The sequence below is a fragment of the Mustelus asterias genome, chromosome 6 (assembly GCF_964213995.1).
Source record: "Mustelus asterias chromosome 6, sMusAst1.hap1.1, whole genome shotgun sequence".
NCBI classification, from domain to species: domain Eukaryota; kingdom Metazoa; phylum Chordata; class Chondrichthyes; order Carcharhiniformes; family Triakidae; genus Mustelus; species Mustelus asterias.
In genome coordinates this window covers 50,411,809-50,438,416 of record NC_135806.1, presented here as the reverse complement: position 1 = coordinate 50,438,416, position 26,608 = coordinate 50,411,809, and the positions used below count along the sequence as shown (strand labels likewise).

The window sequence follows — 26,608 nt, the reverse complement described above, 5'->3', positions numbered from 1 at the left end:
ATTTTCCAAATGCACCAAATATAATTCAGCGGTAGTCATCCTTCTCTCCATTTTATTATTCAGTCCTGGTTTGCTGCTTTCCACAGAAACAGTGAATTCATCACCTTGTTTGTGGCAAAATCCACATATATATAGGTAGATCGAGGCAGCATTAGTTTTATGTATGAATCTCAATTACTATTCAGTGCTTGTACAAATATATTGTGAAGCTTTAATTGCTATCCAATTAAAACTGCGTCTAGTCTTCAGAAGATTTTTTTTTCTAAAGGTTAAGATATTACTGTGTTAACTAAATTAGGAAGGTATTGTTTAAATCAGGGTGAGAAACACTGTCCTCTGGATCATTGAACCTGGAAATGGAACTGTCAAAGGAAGCCTTAGACCATTAACAGGCATCTATCTTATTTTTGCTAGAATTCAAAATGAATTCCAGGTAACTCAAAGGCTAATGGGATAATTAAACCTCTGGTGCAGAAATAGATAGAATCATAGAATCCTACAGTGTAGAAGGAGGCCATTTGGCCCATCGAGTCTGCACCGACCACAATCCCACCAAGGCCCTATCCCCATAGCCCTAGCTAGTCCCCCAAACACTAAGGGGCAATTTTAGCATGGCCAGTCCAGCTAACCCGCACATATTTGGACTGTGGGAGAAAACTGGAGCACCCGGAGGAAACCCATGCTGACACGGAAAGAATGTGCAAACTCCACACAGACAGTGACCCAAGCCGGGAATCGAATCCGGGTCCCTGGCACTATGAGGTAGCAGTGCTAACCACTGTGCCACTGTGCTGCATCAAAAACAGTGGAAACAAAGTGGCCCTATTGAAACAAAGCTATATGAGAGGGCTGGAAAATATTGAACTACGATTATTAATAGACTCCATTGACATTCACTCTGAGGTGCAGAGTGAAGTTTTTAAAGATTCAAAGAAAAAAACTGTTTGAGGTAAATTACAAGATGAGACTGTGGGCGGAGTATATATCTTCCAGAGTTTTGCACCTGGTGGGAAGAACAGTCTGGAAGCTTCCAGCCCCAATGGTGGCTTCCTCCATCGTAGAAAAAAAATTCCAAGGGGCGAGCCCCACAACACCACGCTGGTGAAGTGCGCCCTCAACAAAGGTTATTCTGGCAGGAGATCAGGTTGTTGTTGGAGGAAGTCACTGTGGGATGGGAGGAGTTCTGGGTGTGGCCCATGCATGCATCATGCATTCCCATTGGTCAAGTGCAGCTCCTTTAGGAATGAAGGCCGTGTAAACAGAAGAGCTCATATCTGAAGAGGAGTCATTTCGACTCAAAACGCTAACTGTGCTTCTCTCTCCAGACCTGCTGAGTTTATCCAGCATTTTGTTTTCCAGCATCTGCAGTACTTTGCTTTTATTTGAGCTCATATCTTTGCCCGCCTTCTTCACACAGTTCACTTTTTAGATTCACGATGTGTCTCATACACTCAATCTGTTAGAAACCTGGGCAGTGGAGAAGATGAAGAGGGTCTTGGTCACATAACATCATAGGTCACAAGGTCATCAAGAGGTACCAACCAAGGGGGAGCGAGGTCAGGAGGAAACCAACCAGGGCCATCTTCAACACCAAAGAGCATTGGCACACGAATGCATGTTCAGAAAGTGCACCAATTACCTCCAAATATCCGAGAGGCAATACCAGAGACAGCTAAGGTTTTTCTGGAGGCAGTCACTGACCTGTGTGTGCTCCTTGAACATGACCTACAAATTTGGAGGGAATCGGATGCCTGTTGCCCTCAACGTGACTGGGCATTGAATTTCTATGTCAATGGCTCATTCCAGAGGTCATTGGAATACACTTTCGACATATTCCAGGCTGCAACACAAAGATGCATCAAAGAGATGATCAATTCCTTCTTCAGAAGGGTAAATTACTTCATTCAGTTCAAACCCAATGCTAATAGTCAGGCTGCAATAGAAGTTGTCTTTCTGTCTATCGTACGATTCCCGTAAGCACAGGGAGTAACTGACAGCACTTATATGACCATTGGAACTCCCTGGGAACAGCCAATTGCATTTGCCAATCAGAAAGGGTTTCAACTAGTCTGTGAGCACAGAAAATGAATTTTGTAGATATGTGCTTGTTTCCCAAGAAACTCTCATGACTCCTACATTTTACATGACTCTCAGCTCCCAGAGCTATTTGAGGCCCCTACCCAAGTACTCATGATATCAGTCAACCCCCACACCCGATAGAGAAGTGCAACAATACAGCATACGATCAACCAGGGCAATAATGGCTTGCCGAAAATGCACTTCCGCTGCCATGACCAGCCCAATGGAGCATTGCAATATGTGCCAAAGAGGGAATCCATCTGCTGTGCATTGCGCAATGTGGCATCGCAATGGGGAGAGGCATTTTCAGGGCAGGACAGGGAGGAGCTACTCACTTCATCAGGTGAGAATTATGAAGAGGAACATGAGGAAAGAGACCAGAGATATCAGAGCACTTTTCCAAGCTACCAGGGCAATGGAGAGGTGTGCCAGGGTTGTCGGCGACAATCACTTCTTTTATCAGTTATGCAGGAATGAAACAGCTACCTGATGAGTAGTACTACGTCTGCAAACTATTACCTGCTCTGTATCTGTGTTCACCTCTGTCAGCCTCCTCCCAGAGTTGTCTCCCTACTCATGTTCTCTACCCTCTCGAAGGCCATGAGCCTTTATCACACAAAATCAAAAGATAAGGCTACCTCCGAGGATACAGGCTTCACACTTGTACATAAATCACAAAGCTATTATGAGTGAACTTTCTGTTCCTTGCCCACAGTGACAGGGCCATGAGTGCGTGAACATCACATCACTTCTCTCACTAGCAAATAATCTCGGCCAATCTCCTCGGTGTGACAAATATGGTGGGCACCAGAAATTGAAGTTTAACTGTGTCACATTTTCTTGAGAACAAAAATCAAACCACGTATATGATTCTGCAATAAAGACTGAACACAAACACACTAAAACATTGTTGCCTCCACAAGTGAGACATTCCTCAGTAACCTTCACTCATCAATGATTGACAATCATCAATCATGACAGTACAATATTCCTTCTGAATAAACACATCCCAAAAAATGCACACAATTATCACGTGAAACAAATATACAGTGAATGTTATATTTATGCAGAAGTGTAACAGAGTCTCAATAACGATATTACCATTGTGCCCTTTAAATGTCTAAACTTTTCTCTTACACTCACCATGCCTTGGTGCGACCCTGACATCCACAATTGAGGCTGAGGCAGGCTGCTGAGAATGATGTGCAGGTACTTGCAATGAACTTGGCAACTGTCCTCTGCTCAGTCAAGACTGTGAGGGCCCTGGCCTTCTGGGGGTCTCCGAGGGAGCACCCTCTTCAGCCTCGTCTACTAGAGGGCACTGTGATCTTCAGCAGAGTGAATGAGGAGTGACCACGCCTGGGAGTGCACTGAGTGGATATTCCTGTGATGGCTGGCTGGTGCTTCTCTCATTTTGATGATTAATGGCACCTCCCTGTCTCCCTGAGGAGAGGGGGGGACCAGGAGAGAGGTCCAGGAAGCTTGTTCCCATTCAGCCTAGCAAATGCTCTACTGAGCCCATGGCCAGGGTGTTGGAATGCAGGTTTGGGCGCATGAGTTGCATAACAGACCTGGCTCTCCTTGGAGATGACCAACCTATCCATGGAAGAAGCCATGTGTTTACATGTCAGAGCCATGGAATAACCTAAGGCTTGGATGGACACCTCTGCCGTATATGTAATGTTCCTTCTCTGGATGTTTTCCTGCCTGTCTCAGCATCTCCAACAAGCTTGTTGTGACCTAGATGAGAGATCTATTGCCAGCCTGGGGTTCATCATGGGCCTGGTCTCCAACAGTTCTCCTACTGTGACATTGACTGACACAGCCTCCATGTGGCCTGGTGGTGAACCTGCAGAGGGAGACATCACTGAACTGTGGGACAATTCATTTGGAATCCAACATGGCACTGTGAGGGTGGATCAGTGGGGGTCGTAAGGAAAGGGGGGAGTGAGGTGGCTTAAAGGACAAAAGCTAGAAAGGGAGATGCAAGCTGTGGCTCCAGAAACAATGCTTTAGTGACCCTAAAGACGCAATATCTTGCTCCCAGCTTTCTCCTACTTCTCTCTGCCTGCAGAGACTGGATATTAAGAGAGCCCGGACTTGTATAGCCTGCCCTGAACTGAAATTAAATATGTTGGCAGAGGGGATGGACACACTTCCTACTCTCTGCTGCCACTTTGCATCATAACTGGGTGTATAACAGCTCTCGACACGTAAGCTGAATTGGTCCAGTTCTGGTCCCGCCATCAGGGATTGTGCTCTTTTCATTAAATTCTGCCCTCTGGACCAATAAACAAATCCCTATCACATTTGCCAACTAATTCTAAACAACGTGACTTTCCCTAATTTATAACAGGTTGATTGAAATGTTAATTCTCACACATATCTTTGCTTTTACTTCCTGTCTGACCCCAGACATACTCTCTTCCACTTTCTTCCATCGGGAAAAAGATACAAAAATCTGAGGACACGGACACGACTCAAGAACAGCTTCTTCCCTGCTGCCATCAGACTTTTGAATGGGCCTACCTGGCATCTTTCTCTACACCCTAGCTATGACTGTAACACTACATTCTGCACTCTCTCCCTTCCTTCTCTATGTATGATATGCTTCGTCTGTATTGCGCGCAAGAAATAATACTTTTCACTGTATACTAATACATGTGACAATAATAAATAGAATCAAATCAAATCTATTGCATGGATAAATCTCTAAGTTTCTGTGATATTGTTTATTTGTTGACTACCTCTTACACTACCTTGAGTTTCATTTGGAATAGCACTTTCTCCTTGTCCTCCTCTAATCTACTTTAAGTGATTCTCAATATCAGCTTTAATGTTATTTTGGCACCTCTTTATCCTTAACTGGTTAAAGAGAAACATGTCTCTCTTGTAACAAGCTCAGTCATTCTGAAAGCATTCGCTGTCATTTAAGAGTCATATAGTGATGTTTACAACATGTCCCAGTCACTTATTTACATCCTGCGAACATTATTCATATTCCTTTCTTTGCATTTTGAGAGGATTCTCAAGTAAGTGACTTTTAAAACCCATATTATGTCATTTATTCACACGAGTTAACGCCACAGTGTTATCTCTTTTAACCTTTCCCCAGTATGTACTGAGCCAGTTTCAGCCAGATAATTTGGCATTCTGCAATATGTTCCTTATGATAAATTTGACTGTCAACTTACAGGAGTTCCCATACAAACTATTATGTCTCTACAGCATCCGGGTAGCATCTTCTAGCTGCTTTTCCTTCTGGTGCTTTGTTTCTTTTTAGATTTATTGTCAGTGTCTGGTATTTATTGTTCTTGGTAACATTACAAATATTTGTACTTGCGACAACCTTAATTGATCTTGAATTTCTAGTATTGTGGTTTCCATCCATACTTGTCTCTGTTTCAGGGCAATCGTCCAATTCTGATCCCTGATCAGTGGGTCTAATGCCAACCCATTCTTTTTGTTAACTAAGAATAACTCACTTACAATCTTATATCTCTTATTGCCCTTCTTTGGAGTAACTTTTCCTAAGAGCTCTTGTTGCTTTTCCTTCTTCTGTTTGACCCCTTTTGCAATTTTACTGCTTCAGGGAATCTTCTGTTTTAAAATTAATTCACTCAAATTCTTCCTTATTGTGTCCTTTTTAAATTTGTTTTCATTTTTAGCTGGTATCTTTAATTATCTATTGATTCTTTTGGATACACCTGCTTTAGTTTTGCTTTTACCAGCTCTCCCCTTTGACTTTTAACAAATTCAGCCCCAGAAGTAACATCAACATCGTGTTGTACTGTTACAGGCGCAGGCACTTGCTTCCATTATTGAAATTAGCCGAGACCCAAAATTTAACTTGGGGTCATGGCCAAGTCAAAGGTTAGGGTGCAGGTTCGAGCTGCCATACTTCCATTGATCCATCGGAAGCACTAGGCCCCAGCCTTCCTGCTGCCTTTAAGCATGTTGACTTGAGGCCTATAAATAAATTGAGTTAATTCAGAATCTGAGTCCAGTTCCAATGTAATGTCTTGATGATATAATCTTCCAGAGTGGCTTGCAATAAAGTACAGTGTGGTAGGCATTGCTAATGTAGGATTTTGTGACTCTTAAATGTACAAAGCCTTTTGAAGAGCAGAAAACTGAGTGGGTAGTTTAAAAAAAATGTTTTTACTCCATTCTGAAAGTTACAAAGCCAATGCTCAGAATGGAATGGACAAATCCAAGTCTATGCCTTGCTTGCTCCAAAAAACAAATTCAAATTACAATTGAATCCAATTCAAGGTCCCCACAAGAGAAACAAGCAAGATCCAAGCTGACAAGATAAGACATTGCAGCCCATCTTGGACTTGATCTGATGCTTGACCTTAGCCAAAAAGCCAAGAAGTGATATGACTAAATGAATAATTAGGAACATGATCTATGCTCACTAGAAATATAAAGATATAGTTGAAAGAAGAAATAGCTCACTCTAATAGCCAGGCTTACATTAAACTGGTAGCCAGTTGTTAACACTACTCACCTTTATTCAATTAATGTTGTAAACTAGTCAATACAACGTTATTACTTTGAGTGGAGTTGGTTCCACATATCCAATTCTTTGTGACATACTCTTATAACTCATGTTTTTTTTTTCACACAGGAATGCATTCCCAGAAAACCTGGTGCAGGCTGGCTTTCAGCAGGTAATATAACTGTTGTTTCTTTTTCTCTTGAAAAACCATCATTTTTTTTTTCGTTCATGGGATGTGGGCTCACTGGCAAAGCTGGCATTTGTTTCCCATCTCTACTTGCCCTTGAACTGAATGGCTTGCTAGATTATTTCAGAGGACAGTTATGAGTCAACCGCATTCCTCTGGTCTGGAGTCACATGTAGGTCAGACCAGGTAACGATGGCAGATTTCCTTCCCTCAGGGACATTAGGGAACTAGATGGGCTTTTACGACAATTGACAATGGTTTAATGAGCATCATTAGACTTTCAATTCCAGATTTTTATTGAATTCAAATTTCAACATCTGCCATGGTACGATTTGGACTTGGGACCCTAGACCATTACCTTGGGCCTCTGGATTACTAGTCCAGTGACAATACCACTGCGCCACTGCCTCCCCAATTATGTTTAAAATTGCTACCAGATAATTGAAAAATGGAAAATTACCATCATAAAAATATTGCAAAATCATAACACCATCCTTGCCACTGTTTCCAAATAAGACATAAGTAATATATCAGGAATAAAAACATAAAACTTCTGGATCTGGCAGATAAATAAATGTTACATCCTTAAACATCCCTTGCATATTGATACCTGCTGAGACAGTGCAAAGTAATCTGAAGTCTCAACTTATATCCATGTGGCTCCAATCCAAAGGTCACTTCAATGGTGTTGCTGCAGCATGCCAACATTTTCCTCAGTGGCTCTGGAGCTGTTCTCAAGTCAGTCAGGAGCCATGGTCTCTCATTAAATTCCTACAACTGTGATGTTCCTTTAAAACATTTTTGTGCTGGTGAAAGCAACCGCTCTCATTTTAAGAAGTCTCACAACACCAGGTTAAAGTCCAACAGGTCTATTTGGTATCACAGGATACCAAATAAACCTGTTGGACTTTAACCTGGTGTTGTGAGACTTCTTACTGTGTTCACCCCAGTCCAACGCCGTCATCTCCACATCATGGCTCTCATCCCAAAACAGCAAAAGCACAGCCAGCTGCCCTATAAAGCAGGTCTGACGAAAGGTCATCAAACTGAAACCTTGGCCTGAATTTTCTGGTTGTTCATGCTGGCTGGATCTCCTGCTCCTGCCAATGGCTTGCCCCTGCCATGGAGTTCTCAGCAGCATGGGGTGCAGTCAATGGGAAATCCCATTGACGTGGCAGGACCAGAAGATCCCGCCACTGGCAAACAGCATGCTGCCTCCCGTCATGAGAAAGATGTCTTGGGGAGGCCAGAGAATTCCCTCTCCATCCCTTAACTCTGTTTCTCTCCACAGACGCTGCCTGACCTGCTGAGTATTTTTCCAGCACTTTTTTGTTCTTGTTTCAGATTTCCAGCATCGGCAGTATTTTGCTTTTTCATTGTAAAGCTCCCTTGTATTTATCCCCACAAAACATGATCGGGTTCCAATCTGAGGAGATACACCCGGAGCAATCACATGGCATCTCAAAATGAGAATGTCAACTATTACCAATTTTGTGCTATGGTCCATGATCATTAGGAGCTGGGTTGAGACTTTATCAACTCACTTCACAAGTAGCCAATAGTTTAGAGGAGACAGTCATCTCAAAAGACTGGTCTGGATTTGAATTCTGATTCCAGAGACGAAAGGTCATAGCTGCGATTTTCCAGCCCCCGCAACTTATTTGCTAGAGGTAGAGGCTACTCACCAATGTTCGGCTGCAGGATCTTCCAGTCCCACCGATGTCTACGAGGTTTTGCATGCCCCACACCCTCTGCTGCTGGGAATGCGCAACGGGGTGTCGCCATTGGCTAGGCTGGATGATCCCACTGGCGGGAAGGGCAGGAAAATTTTAGCCCATCTTTTCACTCTGATGCTAGACATCAGTAACCTTTCTTTTTCCCCTAAAATATTTCATATCTTCTCAAGCTTGTGGTATTTGTATGGTTCTTTAAAAAAAAAACTGAATTGAGTTGTCTTAATAATTATTTAGAGCTGTATATAATATTGTGGATCAATCTTAGTGTAATTCAAAACATGTTGCCTTTGACATTTTGTTAGGAAATATAGATAGTTTAAATAATTTATCTTTGTACCATGTATGTTAGAAATAAGGTACAGTTTTAAGTTTAAGCTTAATTTCTGTTTCTGTATTTGAGTGCTAAGAAATAGTTAAAATTTTAGTTTAGCTTCATGTTGAACATAGATACCTACAAGTCTATGGGCGCGATCTTACCTGCCATTTATGCCACACACTCGCTGTAGCGAAGCTGGAGAATTTGGCGATAGCTAAATCTCTGTTCTCTGCGGCGGGATGGGTAAAGCCCGCTGGTATGAATGGTGGTGAGATTCCGGCCTCTGTGTTTTAGTTTCACTTAAAACTTTGCCTGTATTGTAATTAAGGGTTTACAAAGTAAGAGCAGTCACAGGTTTTAAAAATCCAGGTTGTTGCTCGGAGGCCCACACTGAAAGTCAGAAACATTTGAGATCAGTTGGAACCAGGTAACTGAAAAGAAAGCAGCTCTCACAGAAACTGCCAGTAGATTACAGGGACACTAAAGTAAGGGGCACATAATAAGTCGCAGAAGTTAAAAAAGATAGTTCCAGAAACCAGTGAATGAAATGAGGAAGGCGCAGGAAGATTGAAATCAAAGGGACAAAGAACCAATATCTGACCAAGGTTCTATTCACTGAATAAGAGACAGAGAGAGGCTCCCAGTTAAAAACAAAGTTGCAGGGTGCAGATCTGGTGAAGTCGGCTCTCCAAAAGCCAGACATCCGAAATAATCCTGAGATTGGTGACACCCTAGTGTCCTAGTACATCAGTCACTGAAAGCAAGCATGCAGGTACAGCAAGCAGTTAGGAAGGCAAATGGTATGTTGGCCTTCATTGCAAGAGGATTTGAATACAGGAGCAAGGATGTCATACTGCAGCTGTTCAACACCTTGGTGAGACCATAACTGGAGTATTGTGTGAGGCTTGGTCTCTATCTAAGAAAGGATATGTTTGCTATAGAGTGCAGGAAAGCTTCACCTGACTGATTCCCAGGATGGCAGGATTGTTGTATGAGGAGAGATTGGGTTGACAGGGTCAGTATTCATTGGAGTTTAAAAGAATGAGAGGGGAAGCATTAAAACTTTTGACAGGGCTGGACAGACTGGATTCAGGGATGCTGTTTCCTTCGGCTGGGTGGGCGAGTCTACAGCAAGGCGTCACAGTCTCAGGATACGGAGTCGGCCATTTATGACTGAGATGAGAACTTTCTTCACTCAGAGTTCTCTATCACAGAAGGCTGTTATATATTTAATAAGGAAATGGATGGATTTCTAGACTCAAGGGGTGGAATTTGCAGTAGAGGATCAGCCATGATCATATTGAATAGTGGAGCAGGCTCAAAGAGCCACAAATAGCCAAATCCCGCTCCTATTTTCTATGTAATACAGCCTGTCAGATAGTGATGTTCTGTTGGCATGGCTGCATACCTGTGAGATTGCATGGAAACTTGAATACATGTGGTTTTCCAGGCCAGAGGAATACTGAAAGGAGAGGTTGAAATACTGGATGTGGATCCTTGATGAAGGCATCTGAGAGAAAGCCTTGCGTGGGACAAATTTTAAAAGTGTGTCCTTCGAGAGTGATGATTGGAAATTCTAGTGTGAAAGCCAGAGTTCCAGTGAGACCAGTTGGCTCACAGTGTGACAAATATCTGGGGGGATTTGATGAGAAATCCACAGAAGTTGTTTTGGGCTGGATCTGTCACTTGCTTTCAGAGTGTGGTGCGTCTGACTACATTTCACCGATTGGTTTACAATGGACTGTGTAATTACTGAGAACATTAGAGCATGATATATTCTGTAAGTTGTGTTATACTTATATATCAGCATAAAGATCTGTAAATGTATGGCTGGAGTAAAGGTTGTGTTATACTTATATATCTGTATATAGATCTATAAAGGTATGGCTGGGGTGAAGGAGTAGCGTGTTATAATTTATCTTTTGTTTAATAATATTTTGTTCTTTGGTTAAAAGTTAATCGGCAGTCCTGCGACTCTGTCCATCCCTGTCTCTAAACAAAAATTAAAGGTTACAATCTATAGAGCCAGGGTTCCGCTCTGCGATCTGACTGTCCAGTAGTGATGTCAGCTGGATCGTAACATCTTTTATTTTGTTTTTTTTCAGTTTAAAAGCAGGCGAGTGGAAATTAAACCTGCAACTAATGCCAACAGTAATGCCTCAACCGATGGCGCGGCAGTAAATGAGGTAACATAGAACTGTTTTGCTGAATGGTCATCTTGGTCTGGAATGTCATCTGTTTCTCCCTCCACAGATGCAGTCTAACTGGCTGAATGTTTCCAGTACTTTTTGTTTTTCTGGTTTCTGAGTATTTCGCTTTTTGTATTTGTTGTAGAATAACTTCCTCGCCGCTCAGTGGCATCGCAATAGTTCCCAAGCCATTGTTATGAAATGTGAAAGCAAGGTCCAAGCTTCTGAACGTGCTCAGCCTGCATTGAATTAGGATAGCATCACAGAGCATCAATATACAACATCACATGGTGAAGCAAAACGCCTTCAATCTCCCAGAGTCTCAGAGAATCAATGTACATCATCATAGAGGGCATCATCTTACACTCCCCCCCACCCCAAGGCAGGTTTTATTGGGGGGGGGGGGGGGAGGTGAATTGAATAGACGGGATTCTTCCGAGGACACTGCCCGCCCAAACCCAGATGTAGTTTTACATTTGGGCAGGCAGGTCCTTGGCCAGATCCAGCCCTACACCTATTCAAGCCCTTAAGTGACCATTCAATAGCCACTTAAGAACCTTATTCTGCTCAGTCTCAATTTTTAGGCTGGTGGGAGCAGGTGCATGTAGGGTATGAAAGTGACATTTGAACTTTCCCTCAACTCAGGAGGAAGGGCCCCTCAGAGCTTTGGCCTCTCCCCAGGATGTTGAAGCCCCGGGACCCTTTCACCCTGCCACCTACCTGCCAACGCCATGATTGCCCCCCTCCTGGTCACACCGGGCCTTTTTAAAGCCTTTTTAAAAGTAGAGCACTGCAGTACTGCTTCTGGCCACTGCAGCGCTGTGCCTGGCCAGGGTGAACAGCTGCCGGCCAATTAGAAGTCCTGCCTACTGCCAAGCAACAGTCAAGTGAGAGTTCAAGTCAGCAGCTCTGCATGGAACCAGCTCTCAGGGTGGTGAGCACCGATTACTCATCACCCTTAAAATTCTACCCAGAATCTCCAAGCATCTCAGAGCACCTACACCGTACATCATTCCACAGAGTGAAGAGAAACAGCTTCCACTGTATGTTTTTTCAGCAGTTTTGTTTCAAACTGCAGGCATGGAAAGTGTATGGTTTGGTATGGCTATAGAAGGAAAGAAGAAAAATGTGGGGCGACACGGTAGCACAGTGGTTAGTACTGCTGCTTCACAGCTCCAGGAACCCGGCTTCGATTTCCAGCTTGGGTCACTGTGTGTGTGGAGTTTGCACATTCTCCTCGTGTCTGCGTGGGTTTCCTTCGGGTGCTCCGGTTTCCTCCCACAGTCCAAAGATGTGCGGGTTAGGTTGATTGGCCATGCTAAAATTGCCCCTTAGTGTCCTGAGATGTGTAGGTTAGAGGGATTAACGGGTAAATGTGTAGGGGTATGGGGGTAGAGCCTGGGTGGGATTGTGGTTGGTGCAGACTCGATGGGCCAGATAGCCTCTTTCTGCACTGTTGGGTTTCTATGATTCTATGAAATCGATTTTCATGCTCTACTTTTTGAAAGATCAATAAGGATCACTGAAATGAATTTAGCATTGCCATGTAAAACTCAAATTATTTTTATTGGTAGTCTAAAAAACAGGGAGAAAATCATCAGGGAAACTAATTGGACTGCATACTGTCACTAAAACCTAGTCTTTGGTTTGAACATTGTAAACAGATTCATAACTAAAGAAGACCCAGATCCCAATGAATAATCCTTCAGGCAGAATTTTACATGTAATTGGCAGAATGTGGTCGCAGGCAGGAAAAGCGCCGTTGAAGCCAGCAGTGGCATACTCTGCCGTATTGCTTGGACATAGAAGGAAAAAAACCAAGGGGTGGGTCCCATGATATAATGCTGGTGGGCTAAGTTCTAATTGAGCCTATAAAGATTGGGATGCCATTTTTAAAAGCTGCCCTGGAACACAAAAGTTCAAACAGACACTCCTGAACTCTCACAACACCCACCACCTGGCACTGCCACTTAGCACTGCCCCACGGCATGGCTTGTATAGTGCCAAGGCAGTGCTCAGGTATGACCTCTCACCCCTGAGCGATGCACTCACCTGAGATCCTCTGGGAGTTCGACCTGCCAACTGCATGTTTTAAAGTTTTAAAAAAAAGTTTATTTATCAGTGTCACAAGTAGGCTTACGTTAACACCGCATTGAAGTTACTGTGAAAATCCCCTAGTCTCCGGCGCCTTTTTGGGTACACTGAGGGAGAATTTAGCATGGTCAATACACCCAACCTACACTTCTTTCGGACCGCAGAAGGAAACCGGAGCACCTGGAGGAAACCCAGGCATGGGGAGAATGTGCAGACTCTGCACAGACAGTGATCCAAGCCAAGAATCAAACCCGGGTCCTTGGCCCTGTAAGGCAGCAGTGCTAACCACTGTGCCGCTCTGGGAAACCAGTCATAATTCACACTGGTCTGCCCACACACCGAAGTGAATGGATTACCTTACAGGTAGAGATGATACAGGCATAAAGACCTGATAATAATTTTCAGATTTATTATAATGGTGTTCCTGACATGGAACTTTTGGATTTCTGTTGTGTCACTGCTCAATTGCAGCAAGATTTCACTCTGATGTGAAACACGATTCGGGCCTCTCACGAGATTTTTCGCTCCAATCACCATACTCGTCTGAAAAGAAAGGGAGCGGAAACTCACGGTCATAGAATCCCTACAGTATAGAAGGAGGCCATTCGGCCCATCGAGTCCGTACCGACCACAATCCCACCCAGGCCCTATTCCCGCAACCCTCATTTACCCTGCTAATCCCCCTGACACTAGGGTCAATTTAGCATGGCCAATCAACCTAACCGCACATCTTTGGACTGTGGGAGGAAACCCACACAGACACGGAAAAAAAGTGCAAACTCCACACAGACAGTGACCCAAGGCTAGAATTGAACCTGAGTCTCTGATGCTGTGAGGCAGCAGTGCTAACCACCGTGTGCCAGGCTGATTCCTTGTCTGATTTTCTGCTGAAAGATATATCTAAAGATGAGCATGCTAATGATTGGCTGCAGCACAAAACATATGTCCTGACATCAGAGTACAACGCAGTAACAGTTTTAACAACACCAGGTTAAAGTCTAACAGGTTTATTTGGCAGCAAATACCATTAGCTTTCGGAGTGCTGCTCCTTCGTCAGATGGAGTGGAAATCTGCTCTCAAACAGGGCACAGAGACACAAATGTCTTTTTGTGTCTCTGTGCCCTGTTTGAGAGCAGATTTCCACTCCATCTGAAAGCTAATGGTATTTGCTACCAAATAAACCTGTTGGACTTTAACCTGGTGTTGTTAAAATTCTTACTGTGTTTACCCCAGTCCAACGCCGGCATCTCCACATCAGAGTACAATGCATACATACCTGCAAACTTGAACTCTGATAAGAAAAATTAGCATTTTCTTTTTTCCCTCAATTCCAAGAAGATTTTAAAAATGGATTTACTCCCAAATAATTAAAACTATATCGGTGAAAATTATTAAAAATTTACTTTGATGAAGACTAAATTTACTTGAGTGAATGAATAAAATTTGCTTTCATAAATTAAGTGGTTTTCATGAGTGAGCACCTCACAGCCTTGGTTCAAACATGGGCAAAAGAGCTGAACCCTAGATGTGCAGTGACATTGATTGCCCTTGACATCAAAGCAGCGTTTGAATGAATGTGGCATCAATCAGCCCTCGCAAAACTGGAGTCAATAGAAATCAGGGTGAAAACTTTCTGCTGGTTGGAATTATACCTAGCACAAAGGAAGATAGTTGTTGCTTTATGAAGGGCAATCATCTCAGCTCCAGGATAGCACTGCAAGAATTTCACATAGTATCCTATGCCCAACCATCATCAGCTACTTCATCAATTACCATCTCAGATACTGAAACAGCCCATGTCCAAAGACCAGCAAAACCTGGACAATATCTAGGGGTGGGCTAATAAGTGGTAAGTAACATTCGCATCACGCAAGTGCCAGGCAATGACCATCTCCAACAAGAGACTATCTAACCGTAACTCCTTGACATTCAATGGCATTGTCATCATTGAAACTCCCTATCAACATCTTGGAGATTCCCATTGACTAGAAACTGAACTGGACTAGCCATATAAATACTGTGGCTACAAGAGCAGGTCAGAGTCTTGGAATCCTGTGGCGAGTAACTCACCTCCTGATACCCTAAAGCTTGTCTACTATTGACAGGAGTGTGATAGAATACTCTCAACTTGCCTAGATAATGCAGCCCGACATCATCCAGGACAAAGCAGCCCATTTCATTGGCACTACATCAATAAACATTCACTCCCTTCACCACGGATGCACAGTGGTGAAGTAAGTGTATACCATTTACAAGCTGCACTGCAGCAACTCGCCAAGGTTCCTTCGACAGCACCTTCCAAACCCACAGCCGCTAGCAACTAGAAGGGTAGCAGACACATGGAAACACCACCACCTGGAAGTTCCCCTCCAAGCCATTGACCATCCTGACTTGGCATTCCTTCACTGTCACTTGGTCAATACCTTGGAACTCTTTCCCTAACAACACGTGGGGTGTACCTACACCACATGGACTGCAGCGGTTCAAGGAGGCAGCTCACCACCACCTTCTCTAGAGCAGTTAGGGATGGGCAATAAATGCTGGCCTAGCCAGTGATGCCCACATCCCATGATTGAATAAAATAATAAGCCTGTGCTACATTTACTGGAACACAAATGAACTACATAAATTTAGGATGGGGGAGCCACACAAATAAAATGTTCACCAGGTGAACTTGGTGGATGAACTGGACTAGCTGAGGAATGTGGTAAACAGAAGCTTGGAAATTCCCTACTGATAGTGAGACATAATGAATCTTTCTGGGTTTCCCACTGACTGGAGGCAGGATAGCAGCGGTAGAAGCCACAGGGAAGGTTACTTCACTCTTACTGCCAGGGAAGGTTACTTCACTCTTACTGCCTCTCGCTCTCTCGAACACACTCAGATACAAACTTCTTTTGTATGCTGGCTACACAACAGGCATTATTAGGCATGCTGATAAGTGAATTGAAAGAACACATGCCTAGAAGAAAAACACCAAAGCCCATATCTTCCATAATTTATATAGACAAATGCTTCCTCAAGGCATCTGAACAAAACATAAACAAGAAAAGAAAGGCCTATATCCTTTAAACTGGTGCCACATTTTCATTATAGTAACTTTTTAAGTTAAGACCTGACAATAGAGAAAACCTATTAATTTTATCAGGCTTGTAAAAAAATGTCTCTATATATAATGCAGAGACTCACAAGGTTTGATTCCACAGCATGTAACAAGCATCTCCTAGTTGCCAGCCCTTCCATATTCCACTCCATGCCAATAATTCTGATAACATGTGTGTAATTTGTAAAGATCAGTCAATCTTTCTGCATCTGGCAATTAAATTCTCTCCTAACAATCTCTCCAATGATGGTTTTCCCACTGTCCTGTATCTCTAAAGCCATTATTGTGGCAATGAAGGGGCATTATTCATGTCACACAGCAAAGTGTTAATTCCCAAATGGTTACCTCCCTTAGAGAGTAGGGACTGAGTCATACGGAGCAGGAAGATTCCATATTTAATATCTGACCTCAGTTGGTGTGCACTGCAGTCATTTTCTATATCATTGGGTTAGACTGGAAATTCAGTCCCAGACTTTAACCTCCATAAAATCATTCAATGACCTTCCCTTCAAAAATGTCGAGACACTTTCTACACTTGAAAACTTGGCTGTGCTACCCTGTAAATCGCAGAAACATCGATGTTAAAATAAAATTGTGCACCCGTGGTAGTTTGTCGGGTTCTATGCATGTGATACCCTTTTACCATGGAAGCATACAGTGCAGAAGAGGCCCTTTAGCCCATTGAGTCCGCACCGACACTTTAGAAATACCTGAACTCCCACCTAATCCCATCTGCCAGCGCTTTGCCTATAGCCCTGAATGTTATGATGTGCCAAGTGCTCATCCAGATACTTTTTAAAGGCTGTGGCCTCTACCACCCTCCCAGACAGTGCATTCCAGATCGTCACCAAGCTCTGGGTTAAAAAAGCTTTTCCTCACATCCCCTCTAAACCTCCTGCCCCTAATTTTAACCTATGTCCCCTCGTTACTGATCCTTCAACTAAGGAGAACAGCTGCTCCTTATCCACTCTGTCCATGTCTCTCATAATTATGTACACCTCAACCAAGTTGCCTCTCAGTCTTCTCTGTTCCAATGAAAACAACCCAAGCCTAGGCAACCTCTCTTCATAACTTAAATGTTCCATCCCAGGCAGTACCCTGGTGAGTCTCCTCTGCACCCCCTCTAGTGCAATCACATCCTTCCGATAATGTGGCGACCAGAACTGCACACAATACTCTAGTTGTAGCCTCACCAAAGTTCTATACAACTCCAACATGACTTCCCTGTTTTTGTAATCTAGCCTTGACTGATAAAGACAAGTGTCCCATATGCCTTTTTCACTACCCTACTAACATGCCCTTCCGCTTTCAGAGATCTGTGGACAAACATGCCAAGATCCCTTTGTTCCACTTTGTTTAAACATATTACATTTATGTGCCCTGGTAATTGGATGAATGTCAGTAATACTAAATACACAGAAAATGTATTGAGCCATTGAAAACAAATCATATACAAATAATATAAACAGGCCACAATTCTCATTTTAATCTGTTCAAAAATCTTCTTAGACTAAAGTCAAAGACTACAAGGTGGTTGGCACATACTCTGATGGACTCAATGTACTGGGCATCATAGTCTTCTGCCTCGTGTTTGGGATTGTCATTGGACAGATGGGAGAAAAAGGCAGAATTCTCTTCGACTTCTTTGAGGCATTGAATGAAGCTACCATGAAAATAGTACAGATCATCATGTGGTGAGTAGGATGCGGCACCAAATAATTCTCGACATTATTTCAGCACCATCCTTCTTGTGCTAACTGAGAGAACGCTGTGGCTTTGCTTTCTTCCCTGACTGTAACAAAAAGTGTAAAGTGCTATCCGGTCTCTGATTCCTTCTCCCCCTTCATGCAAGAATCTCCTCTAGCAAGGAGTAGATTCATCTCTGAGATCAGGGGATTATAGCTATTTTTGTTGTCTATGACCCAAATTTCTCCTTCGATGGCTGTTTCCATTGTTCATGGAGGCACTGTCAGTGAAAAAGCTACATTTAGTTCTTACCATGGTCCCTGGAGTCAGGTTCCTTGGTAGCATTCCACATTACAACATCCAAAATGTCATGTCAACTATATTTCGGGGGAAGGGTAAGCAAAGTATTTAAAAGGCAAACAAAAAGCTCCTTAACCCCTCGGCCAAGACTTAATCCATTACAGTATGGTGCCATTGGCTACTACTGTGTATAAAGTTCACATATTTAAATGTTGTTTTACTATCAAAAAGGGAACTTTTCTACTGAAGTATTTGAGCTGCAAATAAAATAAAATTAACTACTATTTCTGAAATATGTGTCAAAAATGATAATGTACCAAAATTCACTTGAAATTACTTTTTCTAATATGATGACTTGTTGATGTTTTTCTTTTAGCTATATGCCGATAGGTATATTATTCATCATTGCTACAAAAGTTGTGCAAGTGGATGACTGGGAAATTTTCCGTAGACTTGGGCTTTATATGGCTACAGTGTTAATTGGGTATGTATTAAAGACCTTTGAAGTGCTTTTGGAGCAAATTTTGAAAAGTTACTCAAGCAGTTATAATTTAAATTAAGTGAGTCCAGGTTATTGACTTGTTTCAAAGAAAATATATGGATTAAGATTGCTTTATGGAGTTATATATCAACGTGGATTCAAATCTTTCAGTGATGAGGCAGGTTTGAATCTTCCAGGATTGGGTGTTTCTGTATGTTCATAAGCTGCCCCATTATCAGACTATATTACATATCATAGAAATCATCATAGAAATCATAGAAACCCTACAGTGCAGAAGGAGGCCATTCGGCCCATCGAGTCTGCACCGACCACAATCCCACCCCACATATTTACCCACTAATCCCTCTAACCTACGCATCCCAGGACTCTAAGGGGCAATTTTTAACCTGGCCAATCAACCTAACCCGCACATCTATATAGCCCAAGGACAGCATAATCGTTGTTGTGGTCCACATATTAAATAGGCAGAAGCAGTCTTAATCCACATTGCACTGGACAAAGATTCAGAGAGTAAAACTGTCTTCAAATTCATCATTAATTCAAATTGGTTTGGGTGCCTCACTCTGTAAAACTATGACGTGAGGACTGAATACTTGATAGTGGTTTAAAGTTTAATTTATTAGTCACAATTAGGCATACATTAACACTGCAATGAAGTTACTGTGAAATTCCCTTAGTCGCCACAGTCGGGTCAATGCACCTAACCAGCACATCTTTCAGAATGTGGGAGGAAACCAGAGCACCCGGAGGAAACCCACACAGACACGGGGAGAACGTGCAGACTCCACACAGACAGCGACCCAAGCCAGGAATCAAATCCGAGTTCCCGGTGCTGTGAAGCAGCAGTGCTAACCATTGTGTTACCGTGAATAATCTGATATTTGTTGGAGTGCACTTTTGGGTTAAGGAAAGAGTTGTATTGTAAAATAAATGATGTGTATATTTGTGTATGTGTGTTCCAGGAGCATAAAGATGTCCGTTCATTGTCTTTACTACATTAGTGCTGTTAGCCTTTGCCTTGCTGAGTCCGTAGACTGTAAAGTTTTTAGGAGAAAAGATTTAAATGTTGACTGCAACAGCAATTTTCCAGCCCTTCCTGCCGACAAGGTCTTCCAATTCCACCAAAGGTGACCCCCCCACTGCGGCGGGTTCCCCACTGGCACAGCCAGTGAGCAACGCAAGCAGCCATTGACTTTAGCGGGACTGGAAGATCTCGCTGGCAGCCCCCTCTGCCATTGGAAAACTGACTGCTGGGGGAGGGAGATGAGGTGGGGGAGGCTGCGGGGGTGGAGGGGGGTGGTGGGGGGAGTCCCAGCCAGTGCCTTTCATATTGTAAAATATCCCAAGATGCTTCACAGGAGCACCCCTCATCTTGTTGTTTGCAACATAGGCTGAGGATCATCTTGCATATTGCCCTACTATTCTGTGTATTACTGGATCTTCTGAAATCTATGATGTTGGTTAGTGCAGGGTTATCAAAGTAGAGACAAAATGTTGGATAATGCAATTATACCTTTGAGGTCCTCAACAATGAATTAATGAGTAACTGGGTGGCGTTTGATTTAAATTATGCCAAGTCGAATGATTCTATATTGGATTTTATTAGTCTTTATTGGATGCAATGTAACTTAAGACCTGATTAATTTTAACTTGGCTTTAATTTTCTTTTGCAGATTGGCCATCCATAGTATTATTATTCTACCCTCGATCTATTTTATTGTGGTGCGGAAAAACCCCTTTGTGTTCATTGGAGGAATGGCTGAGGCATTACTGACATCTGTTATGATTTCATCCAGGTAACAGGACATACTTCAGCAATGCAATACAATCCAGTAAGGAGTGATTCTTGGATAAGAATTTATAGAGTTACAGATTGGAGAGCGCAGGTATTCTTTACACAAAAGAAAAAGGTTACTTTTGTTCCCCAACAGAATGTAATTAGGAGACCTGCTCATCAGAGTCCCATTAAAATTCAAAATGCTGGGTCTCTGAAGACTTATTGAGTTAATGCAATTCATGACCTGTTGCTGAACCACCTAGGCTGCAAGTTTAATTCCTGCATGCTGATTTAACAGCATTCAGGTAGAGCAGTAATAAGCATGGTACTTTTAGCCAGGGAGGTGATATTCATCTGAGGATCATTCCTCTGTTTGCTATTTAGCAATCCCATTGGAAAGCGCATTTGGGTGAATGTTGGACAAGTACAGGATCAGGCTTGTTTACGATGTTCCTTGCTGCTGCACAAGTTACCGAATATCCCGGTCTGTTCACTCATTATCTTCCAGTATGTGAAGCACCAGAGAGCTGTTGAAGTCTTTAGAATCTCATTTCCTCAGGAGCTGGTCAACAGTGAATCTTTTGTAGAAATGAATGTGAAGGCTTTCTGGAGGAATCCTTATTCCTCAGTATAATAGTGCTAAAATGATCATTTAAATTGTTTTAAAGAGTCTTTTGCTTTGGCAATAACACACATTCTTCCATGCAGCTCCGCGACTTTGCCAGTAACATTCCGATGCGCAGAGGAAAAAAACAAAGTGGACAAAAGGATCACAAGATTTGTGTTGCCAGTGGGTGCCACAATAAACATGGATGGAACAGCTCTGTATGAAGCAGTCGCTGCAATATTTATTGCTCAGCTTAATGACTACCCATTGAATGTCGGACAGATAGTCACCATCAGGTGAGACTTCCAACTCAGGCTTTAATCAAAGTATTAGGAATTTTGTTGCGTTTTTTCAGGCCATTAGAAATAAAATACTGTGTTGCTTGAATTGAACCATTTCTTAAAGTTGATTTATTAGTGTCACAAGTAGGCTTACATTAACACTGCAATGAAGTTACTGTGAAAATCCCTGAGTCGTCACTCTCCAGTGCCTGTTTGGGTACTCTGAAGGAGAATTTAGCATACCAATGCACCTCACCAGCATGTTTTTTGGACTGTGGGAGGAAACTGGAGCACCTGGAGGGAACCCACGCAGACATAGGGAAAACATGCAGACTCCGCACAGACAGTGACCCAAGCCGCGAATCGAACCCGAGTCCCTGGCGCTGTGAGGCAGCAGTGCTAACCACTGTGTCACTGTGCTGCCCTTCGTGCCACTGTGCCACCCATTTCCCTCCACTTTTCTTGCAAAGTGCACTTGAATGAATGATCATAAAGTTACAATCTAGATGATAGTGCTAATTATATCTGCCAATCTCAGGGAGACACAGCACCAAGTGTCCTCTCCTTCCAATCACACATACACTTATTGGGTAGATTTTATTAGCGGTGTTCCATTCCAGATGGCGGAGCTGGAAGTGAGAACCACTTCCTCTTTCCTGATCTTTTCCTATTTCTAATGTGATTACAGCAGCATGAATTTTTGATTTGATTTTGATTTGATTTATTATTGTCAAATGTATTGGGATACAGTGAAAAGTATTGTTTCTTGCCTGCATAGAGTATAGAATCATAGAATCCCTACAATGCAGAAGGAGGCCATTCAACCCATTGAGTCTGCACAGACCACAGTACATAGGGGAGAAGGAAAGGAGAGGGTGCAGAATATAGTGTTACAGTCACAGCTAGGGGGAAGAGAAAAATCAGCTTAATACATGGTAGGTCCATTCAAAAGTCTGATGGCAGCAGGGAAGAAGCTGTTCTTGAGTCGGTCGGTATGTGATCTCAGACTTTTGTATCTTTATCCCAATGGAAGAAGGTGGAAGAGAGTATGTCTGGGGTGTGTAGGGTCCTTGCTGGCTATGTTTCCGAGGCAGTGAGAAGTGTAGACAGAGTCAATGGATGGGAGGCTGGTTTGCATAATGGATTAGGCTACATTCACTTTGTAGTTTCTTGAGGTTTTGGACAGAGCAGGAGCCGTACCAATACATCCGGAATACATCCGGAAAGGATGCTTTCTATGGTGCATCTGTAAAAATTGTTGAGAGTCGTAGCGAACATGCCGAATTTCCTTAGCCTCCTGAGAAAGTAGAGGTTGGTGGGCTTTCTAAACTATAGCGTCAGCGTGCAGAGACCAGGACAGATTGTTGGTGATCTGGACACCTAGATACTTGAAGCTCTCAACCATTTCCACTCCAGCACTGTTGATGTAGACAGGGGCATGTCCTCCACTATGCTTCCTGATGTCGATGACTATTTCCTTCATTTTACTGACATTGAGGGGGAGATTATTATTGTTGCAGCATGAACAGGAGGCCCATGGAATTCCATGGCGGGGGAAGCTTTTCAGTGGTGAACCATGCATCAGATGACAGTGTCAGGAAAGTGCTTCCTGGTCAAACAAGGAAGTTTTGTATCACAACCAAAAGATTCCTGCATAACTGAACCTGGGCAGGTGTCAGATGAACCTGGGCAGTTGTCAGATCTCTCAGTGGGAGAGCATTTTGGGGATAGTGATCATAACTCTATCTCCTTTACATTAGCATTGGAGAGAGATAGGATCAGTCAAGCTCGGAAAGTGTTTATTTGGAGTAAGGGCAATTATGAAGCTATTAGGCAGGAAATTAGAGGCATAAATTGGAAGGAGGTTTTCTCAGGGAAATGTACAGAAGAAATGTGACAAATTTTCAAGGAAAATTTGTTTGGAGCTCTACACAGCAATGTTCCAATGAGACAGGGGAGTTATGGTAGGTCACAGGAACCATGATGCACGAAAGCTGTAACAAATTCAGTCAAGAAGAAAAGAAAAGCCTACAAAAGGTTCAGGGAGCTAGGTAATGTTAGAAATCTAGAAGAGTATACGACTAGTAGGAAGGAACTTAAGAGGGAAATTAGAAGAGCAAGAAGGGGTCATGAGAAGGCCTTGCAGACAGGATAAAGGAAAACCCCAAGGCATTCTACAAGTATGTTAAGAGCAAGAGGATAAGATGTGAAGGAGTAGGACCTATCAAATGTGACGGTGGGAAAGTCTGTATAGAACCGGTAGAAATGGCAGAGGTACTCAATGAATACTTTGCTTCAGTATTCACAGTGGAAAAGGATCTTGGTAGTTGCAGTGCAGACTGAGGAGATTGAGCATGTGGACATTAGGAAAGAGGATGGGGCCGATTTTACCAAATTGGGACTAAGTGCCGGGTCCGGTCATCAAACGGATCCGCGCCCAGCAGCCGCGCTCCAGCGCGCCCATACGCCTTTTTTTGGCGCCGGTCTATTGGGCGGAGCTTAGCGCTGTTGGAGCAGCCGGAGCTCCAACTGCACATGCGCAGTTCGGAACAGACCGCAGGCAGCGCGCCCGGGCGCGAAAGGCAAAGCAGCACAGACAGCAGAGAGGATGAAAGGAATTCCCTTTGGAGGATAATGTCCAAATCACAGGAACTAAAACCTGACAGTCCAAAATCTGGGATAATATTACAGGACAGGGATGGGGGGATATACATTTTGAAATATTATCCCAGATTTTGGACTGTCAGGTTTTTAGTTGCTGTGATTTGGACATTATCCTCCAAAGGGAATTCCTTTCATCCTCTCTGCTGTCTGTGCTGCTTTGCCTTTCCCTGGGGGGCGGGGGGGGGGGGGGGGGGGGCGGCGGGGTGGGGGGGAGGGAGGGGAAGGGGGGGAGGATGGGGGGGGGGATGGAGAAGGGGAATGACGTGTCTCCCCTGAGGGGGGGGGGGGGGGGGGGGGGACGGTGGGGGGGGGTGGATGGAGAGGGGGAGTGAAGCGCCTGTCCCTGGGGGGGTGGGGAGGGGGGATCCCTCCTCCGGTGAGGAGGAGGGATCGGCCGCAGACTGGCAGCGCCCCCCCCCCCTGACTGGCAGCATCACTCCCCTTCTCCATTCCCCACCACCCCTCCAGGGGCAGACACGTCATTCCCCTTCTCCATTCCACCCCCCCCCCCCTCCCTCAGGGGCAGCCATGTCACTCCTTTCCCAATCCCCCCCCACCCACCCAGGGGGCAGACATGTCATTCCCCTTCTCCATCCTCCGCCCCCCCCCCCCCCCCTCATCCCCAGGGAAAGGCAGAGCAAGGCCAGGAACGTGCAGGAAGCTGTCGACGGATTGCAGATCAGAAGGATGGTGGAGGGAGACCAGCGATCAAGCTAGGTCGGGGGTGTGCCTCCCAGGGGGGTCCGATCCCGAGGGCGGGGGGGGGGGTCTGCCAGCGGTGCCTGCCTCCCAGGGGGGTCCAATCGGGGGGAGGGGCCTGCTGGGGTGGTTCACGGGAGGGGTCCGCGAAGGATGGTCGGGGGGGGGATTGGCTTCGGCGGTTCCCCTGCTGAATTGGAGCCCCATTCGGACTTTTATTTCGCAGGTCGTTTAATGCGCGGATGCGAAATGGGCCGCAACCTGGTAAAGTCAGATTCGTCGGTAAAGTTGGGCGCGAGCTTCATTAAGTCGATTTAAATGCATGCAAATGCATTTAAATCATCGCGCCGGCCCATTCGGGCGCACGCCAGACCCGCGCCCGGATCGGGGCTCGGTAATGACACGATCTGCCACGAGTCGGGTGTAGATCGCGTTTTAGGCCTGACGCCCAACTTTACCGCGATTCCGGACGCGAAAGTTTGGCAAAATCGGGCCCGATGTGTTGGAGCTTTTGAAAAGCATCAAGTTAGATAAATCGCCGGGACCAGATGGGATGTACCCCAGGTTACTGTGGGAGGCAAGGGAACAGATTGCTGAGCCTCTGTTGATGATCTTTGTGTCATCAATGGAGACGGGAGAGGTTCCGGAGGATTGGTGGATTGCGGATGTGGTTCCGTTATTCAAGAAAGGGAGAAGAGATAGCCCAGGAAATTATAGACCAGTGAGTCTAACCTCAGTGGTTGGTAAGTTGATGGAGAAGATCTTGAGAGGCAGGATTTATGAACATCTGGAGAGGAATAGTATGATCAGAAATAGCCAGCACGGCTTTGTCCAAGGCAGATCATGCCTTACGAGCCTAATTGAATTTTTTGAAGATGTAACTAGACACATAGACGAGGGAAGAGCAGTAGATGTAGTTTATATGGATTTCAGCAAGGCGTTTGATAAGGTGCCCCATGCAAGGCTCATTGAGAAAGTGAAGGGGCATGGGATACAAGGGGACATTGCTTTGTGGATTCAGAACTGGCTTGCCCACAGAAAGCAAAGAGTGGTTGTAGATGGGTCTTTTTCAGCATGGAAGTCGGTCACCAGTGGAGTGCCCCAGGGATCTGTTCTGGGACCCTTGCTCTTTGTGATTTTTATAAATGACCTGGATAAGGAAGTGGAGGGATGGGTTGGCAAGTTTGCTGATGACACAAAGGTTGGTGGGGTTGTGGATAGTGTAGAGGGATGTCAGCAGTTGCAACGAGACATAGATAAGATGCAAGACTGGGCGGAGAAGTGGCAGATGGACTTCAACCCAGATAAGTGTGTGGTGGTTCATTTTGGCAGGTCAAATAGGATGAAAGAATATAATATTAAGGGTAAGACGCTTGGCAGTGTGGAAGATCAGAAGGATCTTGGGGTCTGGGTTCATAGGACGCTCAAAGCAGCGTCGCAGGTGGAGGCTGTGGTTAAGAAGGCGTATGGAATACTGGCCTTCATCAATAGAGGAATTGAGTTTAGAAATCGGGAGATAATGCTGCAGCTGTATAGGACCCTGGTCAGACCCCACCTGGAGTACTGTGCCCAGTTCTGGTCGCCTCATTACAGAAAGGACGTGGAAGCCATAGAAAGGGTGCAGAGGAGATTTACAAGGATGTTGCCTGGATTAGGTGGCATGCCTTATGAGGATAGGTTGAGAGAGCTCGGTCTTTTCTCCTTGGAGAGGCGAAGGATGAGAGGTGACCTGATCGAGGTGTATAAGATGTTGAGGGGTATTGATAGAGTGGATTCTCAGAGGCTTTTACCCAGGGCTGAAATGTTTGCCACAAGAGGTCACAGGTTTAGGGTGCTGGGAAGTAGGTACAGAGGAGATGTTAGGGGTAAGTTTTTCACTCGGGC

General features: G+C 44.2%; 1 protein-coding gene across 1 annotated transcript in view; it reads left to right on the top strand.

Moving 5' to 3' along the window:
• The window catches only part of slc1a1 (solute carrier family 1 member 1), a 90,767-nt gene that overhangs the window by 44,689 nt on the left and 19,470 nt on the right, over positions 1–26,608 (top strand). The window contains exons 5-11 of the mRNA XM_078213859.1: positions 6,713–6,755; positions 10,928–11,008; positions 11,157–11,225; positions 17,718–17,902; positions 18,571–18,678; positions 20,370–20,492; positions 21,182–21,376. Of these exons, the coding sequence (XP_078069985.1) occupies positions 6,713–6,755; positions 10,928–11,008; positions 11,157–11,225; positions 17,718–17,902; positions 18,571–18,678; positions 20,370–20,492; positions 21,182–21,376 (804 nt within the window). The remainder of the gene's footprint in view (positions 1–6,712; positions 6,756–10,927; positions 11,009–11,156; positions 11,226–17,717; positions 17,903–18,570; positions 18,679–20,369; positions 20,493–21,181; positions 21,377–26,608) is intronic.